Source organism: Meleagris gallopavo, chromosome 5 (assembly GCF_905368555.1).
Source record: "Meleagris gallopavo chromosome 5, MGAL_WU_HG_1.1, whole genome shotgun sequence".
Classification (NCBI taxonomy): domain Eukaryota; kingdom Metazoa; phylum Chordata; class Aves; order Galliformes; family Phasianidae; genus Meleagris; species Meleagris gallopavo.
In genome coordinates, this window is record NC_139408.1 from 46,158,254 (window position 1) to 46,176,950 (window position 18,697).

At 38.5% G+C, this 18,697-nt stretch overlaps 1 protein-coding gene across 1 annotated transcript; it reads left to right on the forward strand.

The window, feature by feature from the left end:
- Positions 1-343: 343 nt before the first annotated feature.
- BDKRB1 (bradykinin receptor B1) lies at positions 344-6,287 on the forward strand. The gene is made up of 2 exons (XM_010711882.4): positions 344-3,871; positions 4,601-6,287. Exon 2 carries the CDS (start codon positions 4,613-4,615, stop codon positions 5,699-5,701), a length of 1,089 nt encoding a protein of 362 aa, XP_010710184.1. The 5' UTR covers positions 344-3,871; positions 4,601-4,612; the 3' UTR covers positions 5,702-6,287.
- Positions 6,288-18,697: the final 12,410 nt, after the last annotated feature.

Here is an 18,697-nt window from a genome sequence, read left to right on the forward strand (position 1 = left end):
TGCTGTTCACATAACCTTTAAGTGAAACCAAACAGGGGTTATGGGGACAATGGAAGAGAATTTTTAGTGTTTGGTACTGACAAGTTTAAACATGAAAATATTATGATATGTAAAGAATATGGCATTAATTTAAAGTATGTAAATAAATAGATGTGTTATTTTGCTATACAGTAAATACGTACAACAGAAAATAAACTACCTTAAGATATGAAATGTGATGGTGTTTTGTTCTCTAGCTTGAGTTCACTTACTTAGGAGGGACTTGTCAGAAGTGCAACTGTTACGGATACTTTCCTTCTTCTTTCACTTCCTGTTGTACCAAGAGAAAGCAAGTTGAAAGAACAGAATTTTAGCTACTTTAAAAGCTTTGGGTCAGTTTTCTTTTGGGTCAGCCCATTTCTGAATGGTGCTGAACACCCCCAATTTCTTTTGAAGGTAAAAAATTAATTAAGATGGATAAAGATACTGAAATCGCTTCAGTAGCTTTTCTTTGCACCTTTTTCTCTTGAAGCAGCAGATGCTCCTTTTCTTTCTGAGGACTTGGGGTACCCAAGAACCTGTAGGTGCCCTCCATAGCTGTCTGCAGGATGGGCTGCCTGCCTAAAGCCTTTACTCTTCTATGAAAGCACAGATATCAACAGTAAGGCAAAGTCTTTACATCAAGCTCTGTAGATTGTAAAATGCAATAGGCTGATTTCCAAGTCCCTCACTTTCTAGACCTATCACATATTGTCTAGTACTGGCATATACCACTTCTGCAGGTAACAAAGTAAAACCAGAGGAACAGCAACTGTATGAAAACTCAGCTGACATTTTAACAGAGTAGTTCAGTTGGAAGGGACCTTCAAAAATCACGAAGTCCAACTACTTGACAACTTCAGGGGTAACCTCAACTTAAAGCATTGTCTAAATGCCTCAGGCATTGACAGCCGACAGGCATAGGGCACTCCCTAGGAAGCCTGTGCCAGTGTTTGACCATGTTCACAGTGTAGAAATTTTTCCTAATGTCCTGAGTGATCCTAGCAGCTCTGCCACTCCCACCTTGCTATCAGTTCCAGGAGCAGAGCCAGGCACCTCCTGCTTCCCATCCTCAGGAAGCAAGGTCAGCTCTCAGCTTCCTCTTCTCCATCTGGACAGCCCAGTGCCCTCAGCCTCTCCTGACAGGGCATGCCTTTCACTGTCACAGCTTTTCTGCCCTCCACTGGACGATTCCAAGGACTTTAACAACCTTTCTTAGTGTGTGGAGCCTAGGTCTGCAACGCCATATGCAACGTGAAGCTACACTAATGTTAAATATAGCTAACAACCACCTCTTTTGACCACTTTGCTGTGCATAATGCATCCCACAATGCAGTTTGGCCTCTTGCCTGCAAGGGCACACTGCTGGTCTGTGCTGAGCTACTGTCAGAGCACCCTAGGTCCCCTCTTGCTGAGCTGCTCTCCAGCCACTCCTCTCCCAGCCAGTGTCTGGCATTGCTCCGTGTAGATATGGGCAGAAATATTATAAACTTTTTACTGCCTGTTTTTTCAAGTGTATTATTGACTCCACCTGGAAAACAAAATTAACAGTCTTACAAGGAGTTAGTCCAAGTGGCAGATGCTTGTTGTGGATAGGAGGATGTTGCTGTTCATGCAAGTATTCTGTGGAGAAGTCAGGAACTCAGACTAAGATTCTAAGATATTTAAGCACGTGGTCTAAGATGATTTAGCACCTATATTAGATCCTATTCATTTCACAATTTCCAGGAAACGCATATAATTGCAATTTTGATTCTTCATTGCTGAAAACAAGTTTTAAACATGAAAATAAGAAACAATAGAAAATCAGAAGCTAGATTAACAAAGAGGAGTTGGGCTAATGCTTTGATCTAGTTTGAAATGATGATTTTAGTAAGTCTGCATTTTTTATCATTTACGTTTTAGATGTAGCTACCATCTGCTATTGGATGTCTGTGAGAAAACACGGATGTTGGCTGCTCTTAGAAAATTTATGTCCAAGCAAGGCTGAAATCCAAACTTCTTGTTATTGCTCAAATGTTCTTTATGAAAAAATAACTTCAACACAAATCCACTAGCGTAAGCAAAGAGGAAATTATGGAAAGTTTATGACGAAGATCTACTCTTCCATTTAACTTACCTTAGTGACTCAGTGTGGGATGAGATATTTAAATACTGACCTCCTCTAGGTTATTAGGAACTCTTATGTTGTGTGTTCAAAAAAACTCTTCACCAAAATAAAAATTTTAATTAATACGTAAAAAAAAAATTGACAGAAGTGAAGCAGATGGCGTCATTTGAGATATTTTTAATTCTGCTTCATTCGGTTAGTAAAATAAATAAATGTTGAAGTAAGTTACTGTTTAAATGGAAGTATTTGAGCTTTAAGTCTTCAAATCAAATACTGGATTTTTTTAGAATTTTCTTCAGTGTGATTGCATTCAAACAGAACAATTTTTCAAGTTTCTGTAAAACGTACCATAATATAGCATATTTTTAATCAATAAAATGAAAGTTAGAATAAAACTACTTATCATGATGATAAGGAAGTCTGCCATGTGATACCAGAGTGCAGCCTTGCATGATCTTTTATTTTAACTAATTAATCAAACAAGAGTGCAGTGGAGTAAGAATTTGGAGAGATGGTGAATTTGTTGGGCAGACAGCCAACAAGACTAATGTTTTCAAACAGAATTGTATCATAGAACAGCTGGGTTGGAAGGGACCTTAAAGTTCATCCAGTTCCCACCTCCCGCTGTGGGCTGGCTGTCCCCACCAGCTCAGGCTGCTCAAGGCACCATCTAGCCTGGCCTTGAACACTACCAGCTCTCTAGGCAGCCTGTACCACTGCTTCACCACCCTTTGAGTAAAAAAATTTCCCCCTAACATGTAGTATAAATATCCCTTCTTTTAGTCTATAAGTGAATAGTATTTCAGTTCGTTATTTTTTCACTGATTTTTAAGAAGTTGAAGATACCTATTGTTTACACGTGTAGTTGAGAGATTTGTATTTAAAAATCCGATATATACATACCAAATCTGATTTTTTTTAATGTTTCTAAGATTAGAGGGCAATTAAAATGAAAAAATCAAGTTTATAGACAATTAGTCTCAGTCAACGAAGTCTCATGTAATGAAACGAAATGCGGATTGCATTTTGCGTGCCTGATAAAATACAGACATGATCACACAATCCTGAGAAGTAACGATCACAGAGATTCATGCACTAGATAGCTATAGTGGTTTGCAAATGACATCAGTTTTCAAAAATGGTGGAAAGGTTTAGTGATTCCAGGTTTCAGCTACCCTTCCCAAACACCTCTTCTGCTCTAATCCCAACTCCTTGGCATGGCACACCATGTATGCAGTATCACCTTCCCTACACCAGCTGGACAGGAAAGAGTTCTCAAAGCAAAAACCTCATAGAAAGTTTTTCTTTGATTGTGTTGGCGCTGAGAGAGAGGTTTGGAGCTGTTGATAAAATTGCCATTGTTGCAAACATTGTTATTCATACAAAAGAACTATTAATTGCCTTTGACCTGTATTTGAGACCTTTATTTATGTTCAGGTAGGAGCAAAAGTCAAGGCCTACAGCTTGACTTTTTCAAGAATTTCACAATGAGAATGAAATATCTCACATGCCTTGAAAATTACCACAGCTGACGTTTGAAAGCTTAAAAAAAAAAAAAAAGCAATGGCTTTCTTCCAAATCGTAACATCATACATAATGCGCATGGCTAACAAAAGACTCAGAGAGCACTTAGTCTCACTGATCTGTCTTTGAATTCTCTCTGTATTCACTGTTGTACTGCTGTTTGTCAGTTCTTCCTGGATTTGAAACTTCACCTAAACTGCCAGGAAGAAGGAGAACGAGGTACGTCTATCTATTTTTAATGCCTTAGGTATATTAAAAGTATTTCAGATGCTTTTATATAAACAAGTATATTGTGCTCTCAGTTCCAGTGTGTGCCCACTAGTAAGATCTTCTCTTTCACTGCGCAGCTAACTCTGAAAGTCAGGATTAACTCTTCTAATCTGTAAAAACACAGTGGTTCATTTTATGAATTTTCTGTATAGCTGGATAGACTCATTTGATTGCAGAATTTTGTCTTTAAAAATAATATTTTTTTTAATTGTTCCCAAAACTCAAGCTGTATTTATTTAGTGTTTCCAGAAGATCTGATCTTAACTGGGAACTATTTATTGATTGTAATAATGGCTATAGAGTCAGTGAACACAGAAAATAATCAGAAATTAGTTCAATACAGAGGAAAAAAAAAAAGTCACTTTCGTGAAAGCTGGAATACTTGAAATGTATTAAGGACATAAACTGAAAATCACTATTTTGGCTAATTAACCATTAGCACTAAATACTTTACAGTACTTACAGAAGAAAATTGCCTTTGAAAGAGAAATAAACAACTGTGAATGAATTGCACTTTTTGGCAACAAGGAATCTGGAGTTTTAAGTTCATACCAGTCAGTGCTGAAGAAATTTGAAAAAAGATGTTTTTTACACCACTGATAAGAGACATTTAGAACTTTATGTCTCCATTTTGCAGTTCTTTTCTCTTACTTCAAAAATGTCTCCTGTTAATTACAGAATCCTAAAAAAATGACTGAAAGTCCTCTACTGAGCATTCCCTTCTCAAACCAGAGTGAAAACAAGAGCAACTCAACTGTTTGCCCAGACTTGGATAACTGGTGGGAAATCGTGTACTACTTAGTACCCAAGTGTATCGACACCATCTGTGTTATTGGAATGCTTGGAAATTTATTTGTTCTCTTCGTTTACTCACTGTACAAGGGCCCTCTGAAGATATCTGAAATCTACCTTGTGAACCTAGCTGTTGCTGATCTTATTTTCCTCATATGCCTCCCTTTCTGGGCAGTGAACGTACGGAATAAGTATAATTGGCCATTTGGAAATTTTCTTTGTCGTAGTGCCAATGCATCCATCCACCTAAACATGTACACTAGCATTTACTTGCTAGTAGCAGTCAGCTTGGATCGCTATTTGACTTTTGTTCATACCTTGACACACAGAAGAATACGTAGCAAAACTATAGCCAAAGGGATCTGCTTGCTCACCTGGATCTTTGGGATCCTTCTCAGTATCCCAACCTTTACATTTCGGACTGTGAAACACTTTCCTGAGTGGAATATCTCTGCATGTGTTTTAGACTTCCCCACTCCATCGTGGCGAAAAACTGATCGTTTGGTATTCAGCATAGTGGGGTTTGTATTGCCATCAACAGCAATCGTCTTCCTCAATTTCTGTACCATTCGCTCTCTACAAGAACACAAAAGAGAACTAAAAGCATTCAGAACAAAGAATTGCAAGGACCACAGAGACACAAAGGCCACAAAGTTGATCTTCTTAGTGGTACTGATGTTTCTTTTGTGCTGGACTCCTTACCATCTTGTTATATTGTTTGATATATTATTCCAGATGGAAGTGATACAAGGCTGTTTCTGGGAGTATTTTCTCAACTTTGGTGAGCAGTTTAGTTCTACTCTGGCTCTCGCAAACAGCTGTATTAACCCAATAATTTATGTATTTGCTGGGAAATATTTCAGGCAAAAAGCTTTAAAAGTTTTTTCACAGTTTTTCTGCTGTGGGTATTTTTTGAGCCAGGTATCATTCCAAGAAAAGTCTTTATATTTCAAATTGTTTCCAGTCAAGACTAGTTCAACTTCATGATTCTCAGTTCCATCTTAATATTGATATTACAATTTAGTTTTAATTGCATTAAAAAATGAACAGGAATTACACTGTTCTAGCATTCTCAGACTGAGTTAATTATTTATTAAATTAAATCACTTTGCTGCTTATTTGTCCCTGGGTTTGTTTTTCCTTTTCTGTGTTACCATCCAAATGTATAACATGCAACACCAGAATTTTATACCAAATGATCTAACTTGTCTCATTAATTATCAGTGACTGGAAAGTTCTTTGACAAAGTATCAGAAGTCTGGTTTCTTTAAAGAATGCTATAAACTGATTGAAAATTTATTATATTGTACCTATGGTAACACTATGCAAAGAATTATAACATATTACAGAGCAATTATGAGCTTAACTTTCAGCTCATAGCTGCATTTAAATAATTATAGAAGAGATTCAGTTATTTTTATCAGTATTTTAAATGGGTTGTATTTTCAGTGTAGCATACAGAAAATTTGAAGAACTGTTCGTTTAAAATGTATTTTGCACAAATATTGTATATAAAATGTACCACAAAGAAATGTACATAAATTGTAATAAAAATCCAGTATCATCCTCAAAATTGGACTTTTTTTTTTAATCCAGTAAAATGTTATGCAACCATGCTTCAAGTAGGCAAGGATTCTTTTTCTTTTCCATATATGAGATCAGTGATGACCACTGACACCATGATTTTGAAATATTTTTCCATCTAAGGCAAACCCTTGAGTTCATACTTATATTTTTATGAATCAAAAACAATAACTGCAATATCCCACTTCACCATAATCTTGTTCATTTTTGCATTGTTTTATCTCTTGTCTCTTTCCTTATTTCTTTGTTCAGGTGGAAGTATATATTTCCACAATTAAAAATCCTTTCTACTACTATAATATTAACTCTGTTTGTAGCAGTAATAATAATAATGATATAACAATAACATACCCAGCAGGAGATAAAGAAGGAAACTTTTCCATGACAGGCACAACAGTAAAACAAGTTGAGATATCTGTTCCCATAACTATAAAAATATTTGCATGTGTAGACATTGGAAAAGAAAGAAAGGGGAAGTTAGTTCAGCTAGAGGGACACCGAGTGCAGAAAGGGGCACATAAGCACTATATTTTACTTAGTTTAGTGTAAATTCTGTTTAGCCTCTTACTTGTTGTAATGGTGTTTCTGCTTTGAATATGGAATTAATCTTTTATCATAGAAATCTACTCATTCAACATTCCAAAAGGATTAGTGCATATTTTTAATGATTTCTTCAAACTTCTTGAGTTTGAATGTTGAAAGCTTTTTGGTGAGTTAAAAGTTTGTCTTCCTGCAATGATGAGTTAAGAACCAAGGGTGGGTTAGGCAATGAGGGAGGAAGAATTATTCATAACTCCAGTCTCTTTTCTCCTTCTGTGACAGGCTTTTTTTCAAATAAATTTCAGTTACATGTTAGTAATAACAACAGTATGTGAAGTCTGGTGAGTCACAAGATCATAAAATGGCCTGGGTTGAAAAGGACCACAATGATCATCTAGTTTCAACCCCTCTGCTATGTGCAGGGTTCCTAACCACCAGACCAGACTGTCCAGAGCCACATCCAGCCTGGTCTTGAATGCCTCCAGGGATGGGGCATCCACAACATCCTTGGGCAACCTGTCCCAGTGCGTCACCATTCTCTGTGTGTAGAACTTCCTCCTGATATCTAACCTAAACCTCCCCTGTCTCAGTAAACAGCCGTTCCCCCCTCCTGTCTATATGCTTCCATCAAGTACTGGAAGGCCACAATGAGCCTTCTTTTCTCCAAGCTAGACCAGCCCAGTTCCCTCAACCTTTCCTCGTAAGAGAGGTGCTCCATCCCTCTGATCATCTCAGCAGCCCTCCTCTGGACCCACTCCAAGAGCTCCACATCCTTCCTGTACTGGGGGTCCCAGGCCTGGACGCAATACTCCAGATGGGGCCTCACAAGAGCGAGTAGAGGGAGACAATCACCTCCCTCTCTCTGCTGGCCACCTTTTTTTTTTTTTTTTTTTTTTTTTTTTTTTTTTTTAAACACAGCCCCGAACACAGTTGGCCTTCCGGGCTGCAAGGGAACACTGCTGGCTCATATCCAGCTCCTCGTCTGCCAGGACCCCCAAGTCCTTCTCCTCAGGGCTGCTCTCAAGGAGATCTTGCCCCTGGTTTGTATAAATATCTGGGATTGCCCCAACCCAAGTGCAGCACCCTGCACTTGGCTTTATTGAGCCTCATTAGGTTTTCATGAAAATCCACTTCTCCAGCCTGTCCAGGTCCCTCTGGATGGCTTCCCTTCTTTCCAATGTATCAACTGTGTCGCTTAGCTTCATGTCATCTGAACTTAATTCCATATAATCATAGATCACAGAGTGGCTTGGGTTGGAAGTGACCATCCAGTTCCAACCTCTGTGGGCAGGGCTGCCACCCACTAGATCAGACTGCCCAGGGCTCCATCTAAATTTCTTCCTAACATCTAACTTAAATCTCCCCTCTTTTATCTTAAAGCCATTTGCCCTTATCCTAACGCTAACAGACCATGTAAAAAGTTGCTCTTCGTCCTGCTTATAAGCTCCCCTCTCCCTGTACTGGAAAACCACAATGAGGTCTCCCCAAAGCCCTTACTTTTCCAAGCTAAACAAGCCCTAGTCCCTCAGCCTTTCTTCATAGCAGAGGTGTTCCAGCCCTCTGGTCCTCTTCGAGCATTCTTCTGGACCCACTCCAACAGCTCCGCATCCTTCCCATACTCGGGGCCCCAGGGCTGGATACAGAGCTCCACATGGGGCCTCGCAAGGGCAGAGCAGAGGAGGACAAGTCCCACCCTCACCCACCTGCCACTCCTCTTTTGATGGAGATGAAGTACTAACCTAGCTTGACCCTGCATAGCTTCCAACATGAGATGACATCAGGGTGGCATGGTCAGTCTGTTTTAAAATATTGCACACCATTTATTTCACAGATCTCCATCTGAAGCCTTAAGTTCAAATGAACTCCTGAGATTCACTTGCTTTTTTTTAAAAAGCCGAAATAACAAAAAGTGTGTATAAACAGAAGTGCCATTTTCCCAACACGCATGGGAAACCTTAAAAGGAAAAATATCATCTCTAACTCTTGTCCGTGTTAAGTATTGAACAAAAATAAAGGAAATAACACAGTACCGAAGAAGTTTTTCATTTAGGGCATGAGCGAAAAATCAGACTGAAATTCTATATCAATGGAAAGCTTCCAATCTATTCCAAGGACTTTTGTGAAAGTGCTGCTTCCTTTTACATGTGCACAACCATTAGAAAGTGTCTGAATGTTAAACACTGATGTAACGAATACTTAACAGAGTCTCACAAATCAATGGATTTACTCTACAACAAGAGAGTAACAAAAATATTTTTCATTCAGCTTTTCTTATTACCAAATGCATGAGCTACATTTAATATAGCAAAATATGACCAGTGATCACAATTTACTGCACAGCAAATACAAAATTCTATATTCAATCAGAAATAATCCAATACACAGAAATAGGCTGCAGACTGGGAGACTAACAGCAGTTGAGCTGCAAAGAATTGCCAGATTGGAAGTTTAAGACAACGCAGGAGAGCCATGCTGTTTCTGTCTTGGAGGTATACATGACAACAATCAATTGACTTAAACTGTAGCAAGGGAGGATGAGTATTAATAAAAAAATCTTCTCCTGGTGATGAGTCACCTTGGAGATAAGATAGGACCTCAACAGTCCTTTTTTTTTTTTTAATCTTATTTCACGTTACTCCTTACACTCTCAATAAACACTGTCATGCATTTATCATTAAAACAATATCCATCTTTTGTAGGCAAGATCTCAGCCTTCTGAGAGCTTGCAATCTTTAACTTCTTCTCCTCATCCACCTACACTGAGTTATGTTTTAATCATAATTCTCTAGCGCAAAAATGTCTTCTATTATCTGTTCAGACCTTGCTTATTCTTACTTTAAAAGGTGGATCTGCTAGCACTGGAGTAATAAAGTGGCATTTAGAACTTACTGAAACCCACATTAAGGAATACCATAGTCTGGGCTTGCATTTGCAGTATCAAAATGTTTTGACAAGTTATTATTTCATCCTTATAAACTTAAACTGTAAACATAGACCCACACCAATACCATCTGATCCATTTCTAAAACTGAAGGTAGAAGATACTGATTGCTAGAAATAAAGGCAGAGGCATTTTCAAAGATTTGTATCCACAAAGGCTTCTAGCACGTCATGAGGCATTTTCCTGGGAAGAGAGCATTTGTCATCCCTCTGAAAACCATTCCAAATCAAGTCAAAATTATGAGAATTTAGTTGGAAAAAAACTGTTTGCAATACAGTCATGCTGAAAGTCCCAGTGTCTCATGATCTTATCCTCATGGACATGTTCAGACCACACTTGCCTCTGACAGTTTTGCACAAGTGAACTAGTCAAAGTGGATCCACTTTCCCTGTCTGTGTGTGATTTTGGGCTATAGGTGTCAAGAATGCTGCTTGCTTACAGTCCTAGGGTGGTTTTCTGTGCCCTTCCAGCAATAGGATGAAGAGACAAAATCTGTCAGCAGAACAAGAGCCAGGAAATGTTTAACCTAAGACTGTCCCTGGAATCTCAGTGTGGCTTCTTTCAGGGTATGATTTATAGTAGTCCTATGTGATTAAGCCTTGAATTTCCAACATTGCTACTTAGCCGCTTCTGATTTAGCTCTGTGTCACTATGACTTCTGTGGGAGAGAAAAAAACTCAAACAGTACCCTCAAAAAACTAAACTATCATGTCTTACATAATAAGTACCACCTAGGGGATTGATAACACATCTTGTCATGAATTTTACAGAAATAAATCTTTGAAGAAAAATTAAATTGAATTGTCACAGTGAGATTGTACAGAGAAAAATGGGTCTAATAATCAGAACTAAAAACATTAGAAAAAATTCTAAACTAATAGGAATTAGGAAGAATCAGTGTCAGTGTAGGATAGAACATCCTTCTTTACAGCACAGTAAGATGCCTGACAAACAGTAGAAACCACTCTTGGTCTCTGGCAAAGAGGAGTCAAAACAACTTCATCATAGAAGAGTAAGACAAGGCTTTGGATCCATTAGGTGGACAGAAGAATCAGAAATTACAAGAAAATCCTACTCTATCAGTTCAGGGCACGTACAGAAAAGTTGTAAACACAGGCACCTACGCTGAACTACACAACTACAGTTCATTTTACTCTAGGGGAATTTGAAGCTTGAAGGCAAAAGAGGATCACCTGAGGAGCACAGTAGGTCATCCTAGTCATTCTGGTGTTTTCTTCAAATGTTCTGGTTTGTTCTTCAAATTTTCAATAGTTATGGCTCATTGCTGATCCTGTTATTTCTCACATGCTTAAGAGTCAAATCATGAGTGTTTTTCACAGCCTACTAGATGGCTGACCTGGCTTCTTTTTCCCTAGCACCACAAAACAGAAACCCCTTTCAACCAATATGATCCTCCGTGGTGAAGAAGTCAACCACCAAGCAGTGAGATAATGAAAACCAGAAAAAGAGATCAATTAATTCAAAACTTTCTATGTTTAAGGCATAATTGATGCTGATTTCACTGAGTAGTATAGGAAAGGAGGCAACTGATCAGGAAATCCCTCTGCCATCTTGTGCATTCCAAGTTTGTTGTGGCAAAACTTTCTCTGTCTGCTAGCTGTACTTTCTTACAGGAGAGAATAAGCTGAGGCACTCTAATCGTAACTCTAATCTATAGCTACACCTTACAAAGACATTCTCCTTTGGGAAGTAATTCACATATGGAAAAGTTCATGTTTGGTTTCATGCATTGCTATTCATCTATTTCAACTCCTGCAGAGCAAGTCCCCAGCCACACCTTAGGAATAAAATTAGACACCCTCCTTCCCCACAGGAAGAGATAGGATAAGTCTCACATTCATCACACAAGACTGTGTCAAGAAGAGCAGCTACAAGGCTCAAAGCCTGAAAAAAAACTCTTCAAATTATCACAGCACCTTTTATGTTTGGACAAATATGTATGTCAGGTAGCTACAGAGTAAGAAACGCTTATCCTTCAGCACTGAGAGGATAAGTAGCAGTATTTCTTTTGTAGCCTCAAACATTCCTCATCCAAGCAAGAGGATTTTTCTATGAGGGTAGAGGCTGAAACCTCATCTAATGTACATCATAGTAAATCAAATTTGATGCAGATGTACTTAACTGTGCCAGGTGAAGGATTAGCCCTGAACAGAGATAGTAACCGAGTCTCTATATCATTACATAATTTTAAAATTACAATCATTTTTCTATTAGTAAGGCGGCAACGTAATAGGTGAGAGATCTTCCTGCATTTTATTTTTTGTTGTGATGCTTTTTAGCTATTAAGCTTCTGACAAAGATCTCTCTCGTGACAAAACTGCTGGTGTGCACATGCTGTAGAAGTGATGTAGATTGGTGATATGCTCTTTTGCATAATAGATTATGACAAAGTAATATTCCCATTAAGATCAGTTTTTACAAAAGTGACATGCAAAAGAAAGCCAAGATTCAATATTAAATTCAACAAATAGGCAATGGACTTTTTTTTTTTTTTAAAGAGGAAAAGCAAGAAAACTTTAAAAAGTTGGGGTTTTTTTTTGTTTGTTTTGTTTTTTTTTTTTTTTTAAAGTAAATATCAGGTTGCCTAGTTTATGAAAACTTCAACCCATCTTCACAAGAAACTCTGAGCCTCTGAGTGAGGCCTCTTGACAATACTGCTCAGCTCTTATCTGCTGGTTGCACACCAGCTTGCTGGCATGGATGCCAGTAACTCACACACAGCAAGAACATAAAATCTGTCTGATAGGGCAAATATCCTACAAATATCCTACTCTACTGGAAGAACTCAATTTATTTGTGAGAGGATGCTATAATATTTAGTACAGTTTTGTCTCTTTCTTTTTTGCCTCAGAAGAGCTGCAAAGCAACACCAGTTTAGTTTGGCTAAATACAACATCTGCAGGTTCAGAAAAACTGCTTTGTACAATGCCATAGAATACATAACCAGGCAAACTTTCTTCTTGCCAGTGTTTTGAAGGAAAAGGAATATCCTGCTTTTTTTGGCAGCCACTTCACAGCTTTTAAGTAATAACACAGCCACCAGCAGCCATCTATCATGGAAGAGCTTATCCTTACCATATTAGCAGGAGGAAGTAACCATAGCAGAAAATTAATGTGATAAACTGAATAGAAGATTGGAACACATGTAGTGTGCCATTTATCACCAGTAGCAAAATACCTACAAGCCAGTCCTAGGGGTGCTCTTTGTGTCTTGATAATAAAAAAGAGAGAAGTAAATCTGAGCTAATGGGAAAATACCTACCAGAAGCAAGTTCCAGAAAAGAAAAAGTTTTTCCTTTTATCAAATGACTTTTAAATGTGCATACTGGAACTGAAGCTTTACACATCCTAAAGCTCAAGGCAATTCTTGGCTAAGTTGTCACTGCAGATCAAGAGCAACATGCAGGTGCTCACTGATGCATTAAAGACATAAACTCTCCTTGTACACATGACCTTGTTCACACCACGGCTTAGTATCATTTCTCAGGCCTATCCAGTACACTCGCCTTAGTGGCCCAAGGGAAGTCGCTAGTGGTCTAACTACTGATTGCACAGTCAGCATCTCAACTTCCCAAAACCACAGAACACACATGCAGATCCCAGCCATACACAGCCAGCCTCTTAGCTTTCTGCATTAGTGCCACTGTGTCTCAAACAGCTCCACGCTTACGCCTTAGAAATGTGAATATCTTTGACCACAACCTTATTACTGAGAAAAAGCCTTCACGGTAAACAATTTCAAATTTGACCTCGGCTACAGATATTTAATTTCATCTGGGAGAAATCCTTAGTTTCTGTAATTATTTCTAAGATAGCCTTTTTAAAGCGGACATCTGAGCGCCCTGGTTTCCAGAAGCTTTTCAGGAACCAGTACCTTTCAGGTAGAAATGGTTCACCTTACCTGCTGCATTTATGCTGCTTAGAAACCCTTTTTGCCCTGAGGATCATTGTTATTGGAAAAACTCCAAGAAGTCCTTTATCTTCTTCATCAGAGTATGGTCAGGCTCACTGTAGCAGTGGTGATGGCACAAAACTTGCAGAAGTTCAAGAAGCTTCTGGACAATGCTCAGACATATGGTTTTATTTTCAGGTGGCCCTGGGTAGATCCTGGACTTGATCTTTATGGGTCCCTTCCAGCTCAGATGTTCTATGATTCTATAAGTCTGAAAGAAATAGCAGCAGGTAGAACAGAGAGCTAAGCCCTCACAGAGAGGTCAGATGCAGTATGCTGATAATAGTAATCTAATGATAGCCTTTCTGTGAGCTTTACATGCAGCCTGGATTTGCACCAGAGGTGACCCTTGACCAAACAGAGCAGCATCACTGCTGCCACTATTAAGTTTGAAGTCATAATCAATAAAATGTTTTAAAAATTTCACTGGTGTATTATGATGCCTAGAAATAAAGGCATAAGGTATTCAGATACTGAAATAACAGAGGTTATCAGGCACTTCACATAGACTATGGAAGCACACAAACTGCTGTCTATGGGCATATAGCACTTACATCAAACATGGAGTTCTTGGTGGAAGCTTCCCTACACACAGCTCTCTGCCTCCCCAGAAGTGGTTGCAGTTCCCTCGAGGCATTGCAGTTCCTGTCATCCTCATGTGCTGCACACACAGCATATATAGGTTTATATTCAGTAGTAAAATATTAGGCAAATGAAAGAAGCATTTGCATATTTTATAGTTAAAACAGCTGTTAAAAATAACAGCAAAAAAAAAAAAAAGTCATTTTGAAACCAAAATGAGATCATCTCTCACACTACAGCAAAAAAATCAAATACCCTTCAAGTATACCATACATTATCAAAATAATAAAGAGTGTTCAAAACTGCACACGATTTCCTGAGGAACTGCACAGAAGTAACACTGATCACATTTGAAGGGCAAACTGTGGAACAAGCATGTATGCCAACACCCTGGTTTCACTGGAATAAAATTAGACATGACTCCGCACCTCCACTTCTCTTCCGGCCCGACTTTGCTCCCTTGAGCTCCACTTCATTTCCAGGCATTTTGCACAGCCCATCCTGTTTATTCTGATGAGGTGCAAAGAGTCTGGATGAGTTATTTTGGGATAACATTCCAGAATTTAGGGATACCAATGCGAAACACTGCTCCCTTCATGTACTGGATTCTTTGATCTTTTTTCAAGTTCTAACCATTCAAGGCTAATATTAGCAGAATGACCCTGTGCTCCAGTTTCAGTGAAACATTTCCTTTTCCACTTCAGTATATTCTTCTCTGATGTGTTGGACAATACTATATCCAGCCGTGCTGCAGGAAATATACCTGCTGTCCCTGGTCACTGTGGGAGGCAGCCTGAAGTAGCAGATGATACCCTTCAGCAGTGCCCATCAGTCCAGATCCAGAACCTCTTTCCTACCTTGCAGTTGGAGCCCCAGGAACAGCCAGCTGTGGTGGGAACAAGCTGAGCAGCTGCAGCAATGCAGCTCTGCAGTGACATATCTAGGCTGCAGAGAGCCATGGGACAGGAGCCAAGTGGACAAGAAAAATGCCATGAAATAGAAAAAGACGCCCTTCTTTTTGAATCATAGAATCATTAAGGTTGGGAAGACAACTAAACTAATCTAGACCAAACATCAATCCATGACTGTGACTGCTCTAGACCATGTCAGAAAAATAAAATAGCAACTATTCTGAGAAATATGAGTGTGTTTTCAGAAGCTGTAAGTTAAAAACAACAACAAAAAAATCATTAAAAATATTAACAGACAAGGGAGTGATTTGTTAGTGTTTTATTGCAACGTGTTTCTGAGTTGAATGTTATACCTTAATAATGGTCACTACAAAGAGTCAAGTAAAAAAATGGCTTCCCTTTTCCCAGACTAATTATCTTATTTGTAAAATTATAAGTATCATTAGTATGAAAGGTGTCTTAGAGAGATGCATTTTAGTATGCAGGTTACTCAAATTCACTTCTGTATTACTGTAGGTAAGTGAATCAACTAAAGCGTTAAAAAAAAAAAAACAACTCTTGGCATACAAAGAAAATTACATCCAGAAGTACATGCAAAACTAAAACAAGATTCTGAACATGCTAATAAAGTTATCTATCATACATCACCAACACATGATCTTTTAAATAAAGCATCTAGGGCAGATTTGTTAATTGCAACATAGGTGAAGGGCAGAAAAAGCATTCAACACTTGGCAAACAACACGCATCATTAAAGGGATGATTGTAATCAAAAATGACCCTCACATTGAGATCACAAACTCAAAAGGGTTTTTTCCACAAAGGAGTAAGAGTGAAGGTGAAGTCAACAGTAGTTTGCTGCATTTCTTTGCTCTTGCCATTGGATTTCGTGTTAGTTGTATTATTCTTCTATAAATAGTTTCTGTGTATACATATATGTATGTATTCACATGGAACTAAAACTGATATTTTTTTTTTAAGAATTCTTTTATTCTTCTAAAAGAAAGGGAGAAGCTACAGTGCTATTTAAGTCAAATATTTTCTAACTCACGTGGTTTTGAGAACATCACATTACTGTAAGCGCATTAACTCTTCCTCCCTCCATGCGTACATTAAGTACACTAAATTTCTCTTTCAGGAAATTTGCTTGCAGTAACTTCTAACATTACCCGGTGCAATTGCTCTCTTGTACTGTGTTATAGCAAGACTGAATTGTTTCATTAGGGTTTAATTGAGTGTTTTCTCATACATTTTACTTGAGAAAATACAGCTACTTTTTAATTCACCAGATATCCACAGAATGCTTTCAAATGTTCATTGATTAAAATTATCCAGAAAATTGTATATATTGCAGCATAGTAAATGATTAATCCTTAAATCTTGTTGCCGGCTGTTTCAGCTGTTGATTTTTCAAGGCCAGTTGCCCATGGCACCTACTTTCATCTGTCCTCTGTGACCCAAGAAACTTTCAGACCCTTTGATGTGCAGTCTTGCACAAAAGCAATGAGGTCACTTCCCTCAAATCACATTGCAGAAAAAGATTTGTTGCCTGAGATCTCAGGGGATGGTAGGAATACACCAAAAAAAGATGTCTGCTTTGCTCCACTGAGGAGCAGGCTATGTAGCACCCCCTGAAGATGCTCTATCTCTGTAGTTCAGTTGGACCCTTCTGCTAGAATGTGGCAACCCTTCATCTGCTTGACTTCACTTGAGAGGACCTCTTTATCCCCCTGTGCCTAGAGATATGCAAATTAATTCAGAGTTTAAGTCTATTTTTATAGAAGTACAAACCAACCCGGAGGAGACCTTCCCAACAGACTAATAAAGAAAGTGGCAGTTGTTGAAGTGCTGCACTGCAATTCACAGCACTCTTAGCAGGGTTCCACCAGCAACTGTTACCCTGAGCTATTACAATATTAATGTTGATGAGGGGCTTTTGAAACGAACCTTCATTCTCAAGGAGAGGTTGTTTCATACTCTGCTTGCTGTTGTGTGCAGCACACTGTGCTCTTGCCAAACATCTCTCAGAAAGACGAATGAAGTTCACAGAGCTTCTTGCATATTTGGACACAACATTTTCATACGAATATCTAGAATTCAGATCACCCCATTAGATGGCTTTCTTTGAGCAGATGAGGAAAATATCTACTAGCAAAAATGACTGATGAAGCAACGTGGGCTTCATAAATACTTAATTTCTCCCCACCATTATTACAGTATTTTATGTAACTATCATTATATAACTGTCATTTATAACATATAACAATTTCAAAATATATCACAGCAGGTCTCTTGGAGCCTGAACCATTGCTGCCAAGTTCTGTAAGGAGCATTGATTTGCATCAGTTTTGACCTATGTGAACTGACAAGCTAGAGACATACTGTGTGCACAGCCACTGCATGCAACTTTTACTGGAAAGGCTGTGGGAGCTGTGACGTGCCTCTCCCACAGCCCAGACCTCCCTAATATCAGCACTGTACAGTACAAATACTCACTGAATTAAAGTGTGCAGTAATATTGACATAGCTTCCGCATCCAATTCCAGTTCCTTGAATACCTTTGTACAAGGCAAAGCACAAAGACTGTCATGGCAGCAACTCTGCCATTTTAGATTAAATGCTACTCACACGATGCATGATAATACCACAGGGAAGGTCAGGTTCCCAGCTACATATATACAAATGAACACCATCACCAGCCTATCTCAGCTGTAAATCCACCAATACATTGCACATGGAAGATGCCATTAGAGTTAATGCACTTGAAAGAAAAATGGAAGGAAATTGCACTTCAGCAGCAAAATGAAGGACCAGAAGCAAGATTCTGTAATGGCAAGATAAAGCTGAGACTTCCCAATATGTTTCAAACATTAAAGCACTTTATTGTCCTTGATTACCTGTATGAGGGAAGAACACTGAAACATCACACAGCTCCTAACATTACTCACATTGTTAAACAGCTCTTGTCAGAGAGGTCAACAAAGCTGCTTGCATGCCCATCTCTCATTTCATTTGAGGAAGGATTGGAGAACAAGACAAGGTTTTCCTGAAAAGTAGGGGTTAAAGTAAAATGTCGTTTGTTGGTGATGCGTAGAAGCATACTAGGGAAATACATTGCTTATATTTCTCTTTAAAAGTAGACAAAATATATTAGTGTTCCTTTTCTCTGGCTATTGCAACTCCTTTCCTGTTTCAATCTATTTTGGTTGTTTTAATTGTTCTGGAGGACTTGACCTAGTAGACCAGATATAAACATCTGCACTCCAACTCTGCCTTCCTATAACACATGCATTGACCTCTTTTTTTCTGCTTCCTGAGAAACTTTCTGCCCATGAAAGAGAGCAGAGCTTTGTCAAAACTCAGAAATTAAAATTCAAAATAGAAGTCTGTGATTCAAAGCAAAGTGCACCACACATAGTTTCTTACTAGCCTGATACTTTTCAATTCTATGA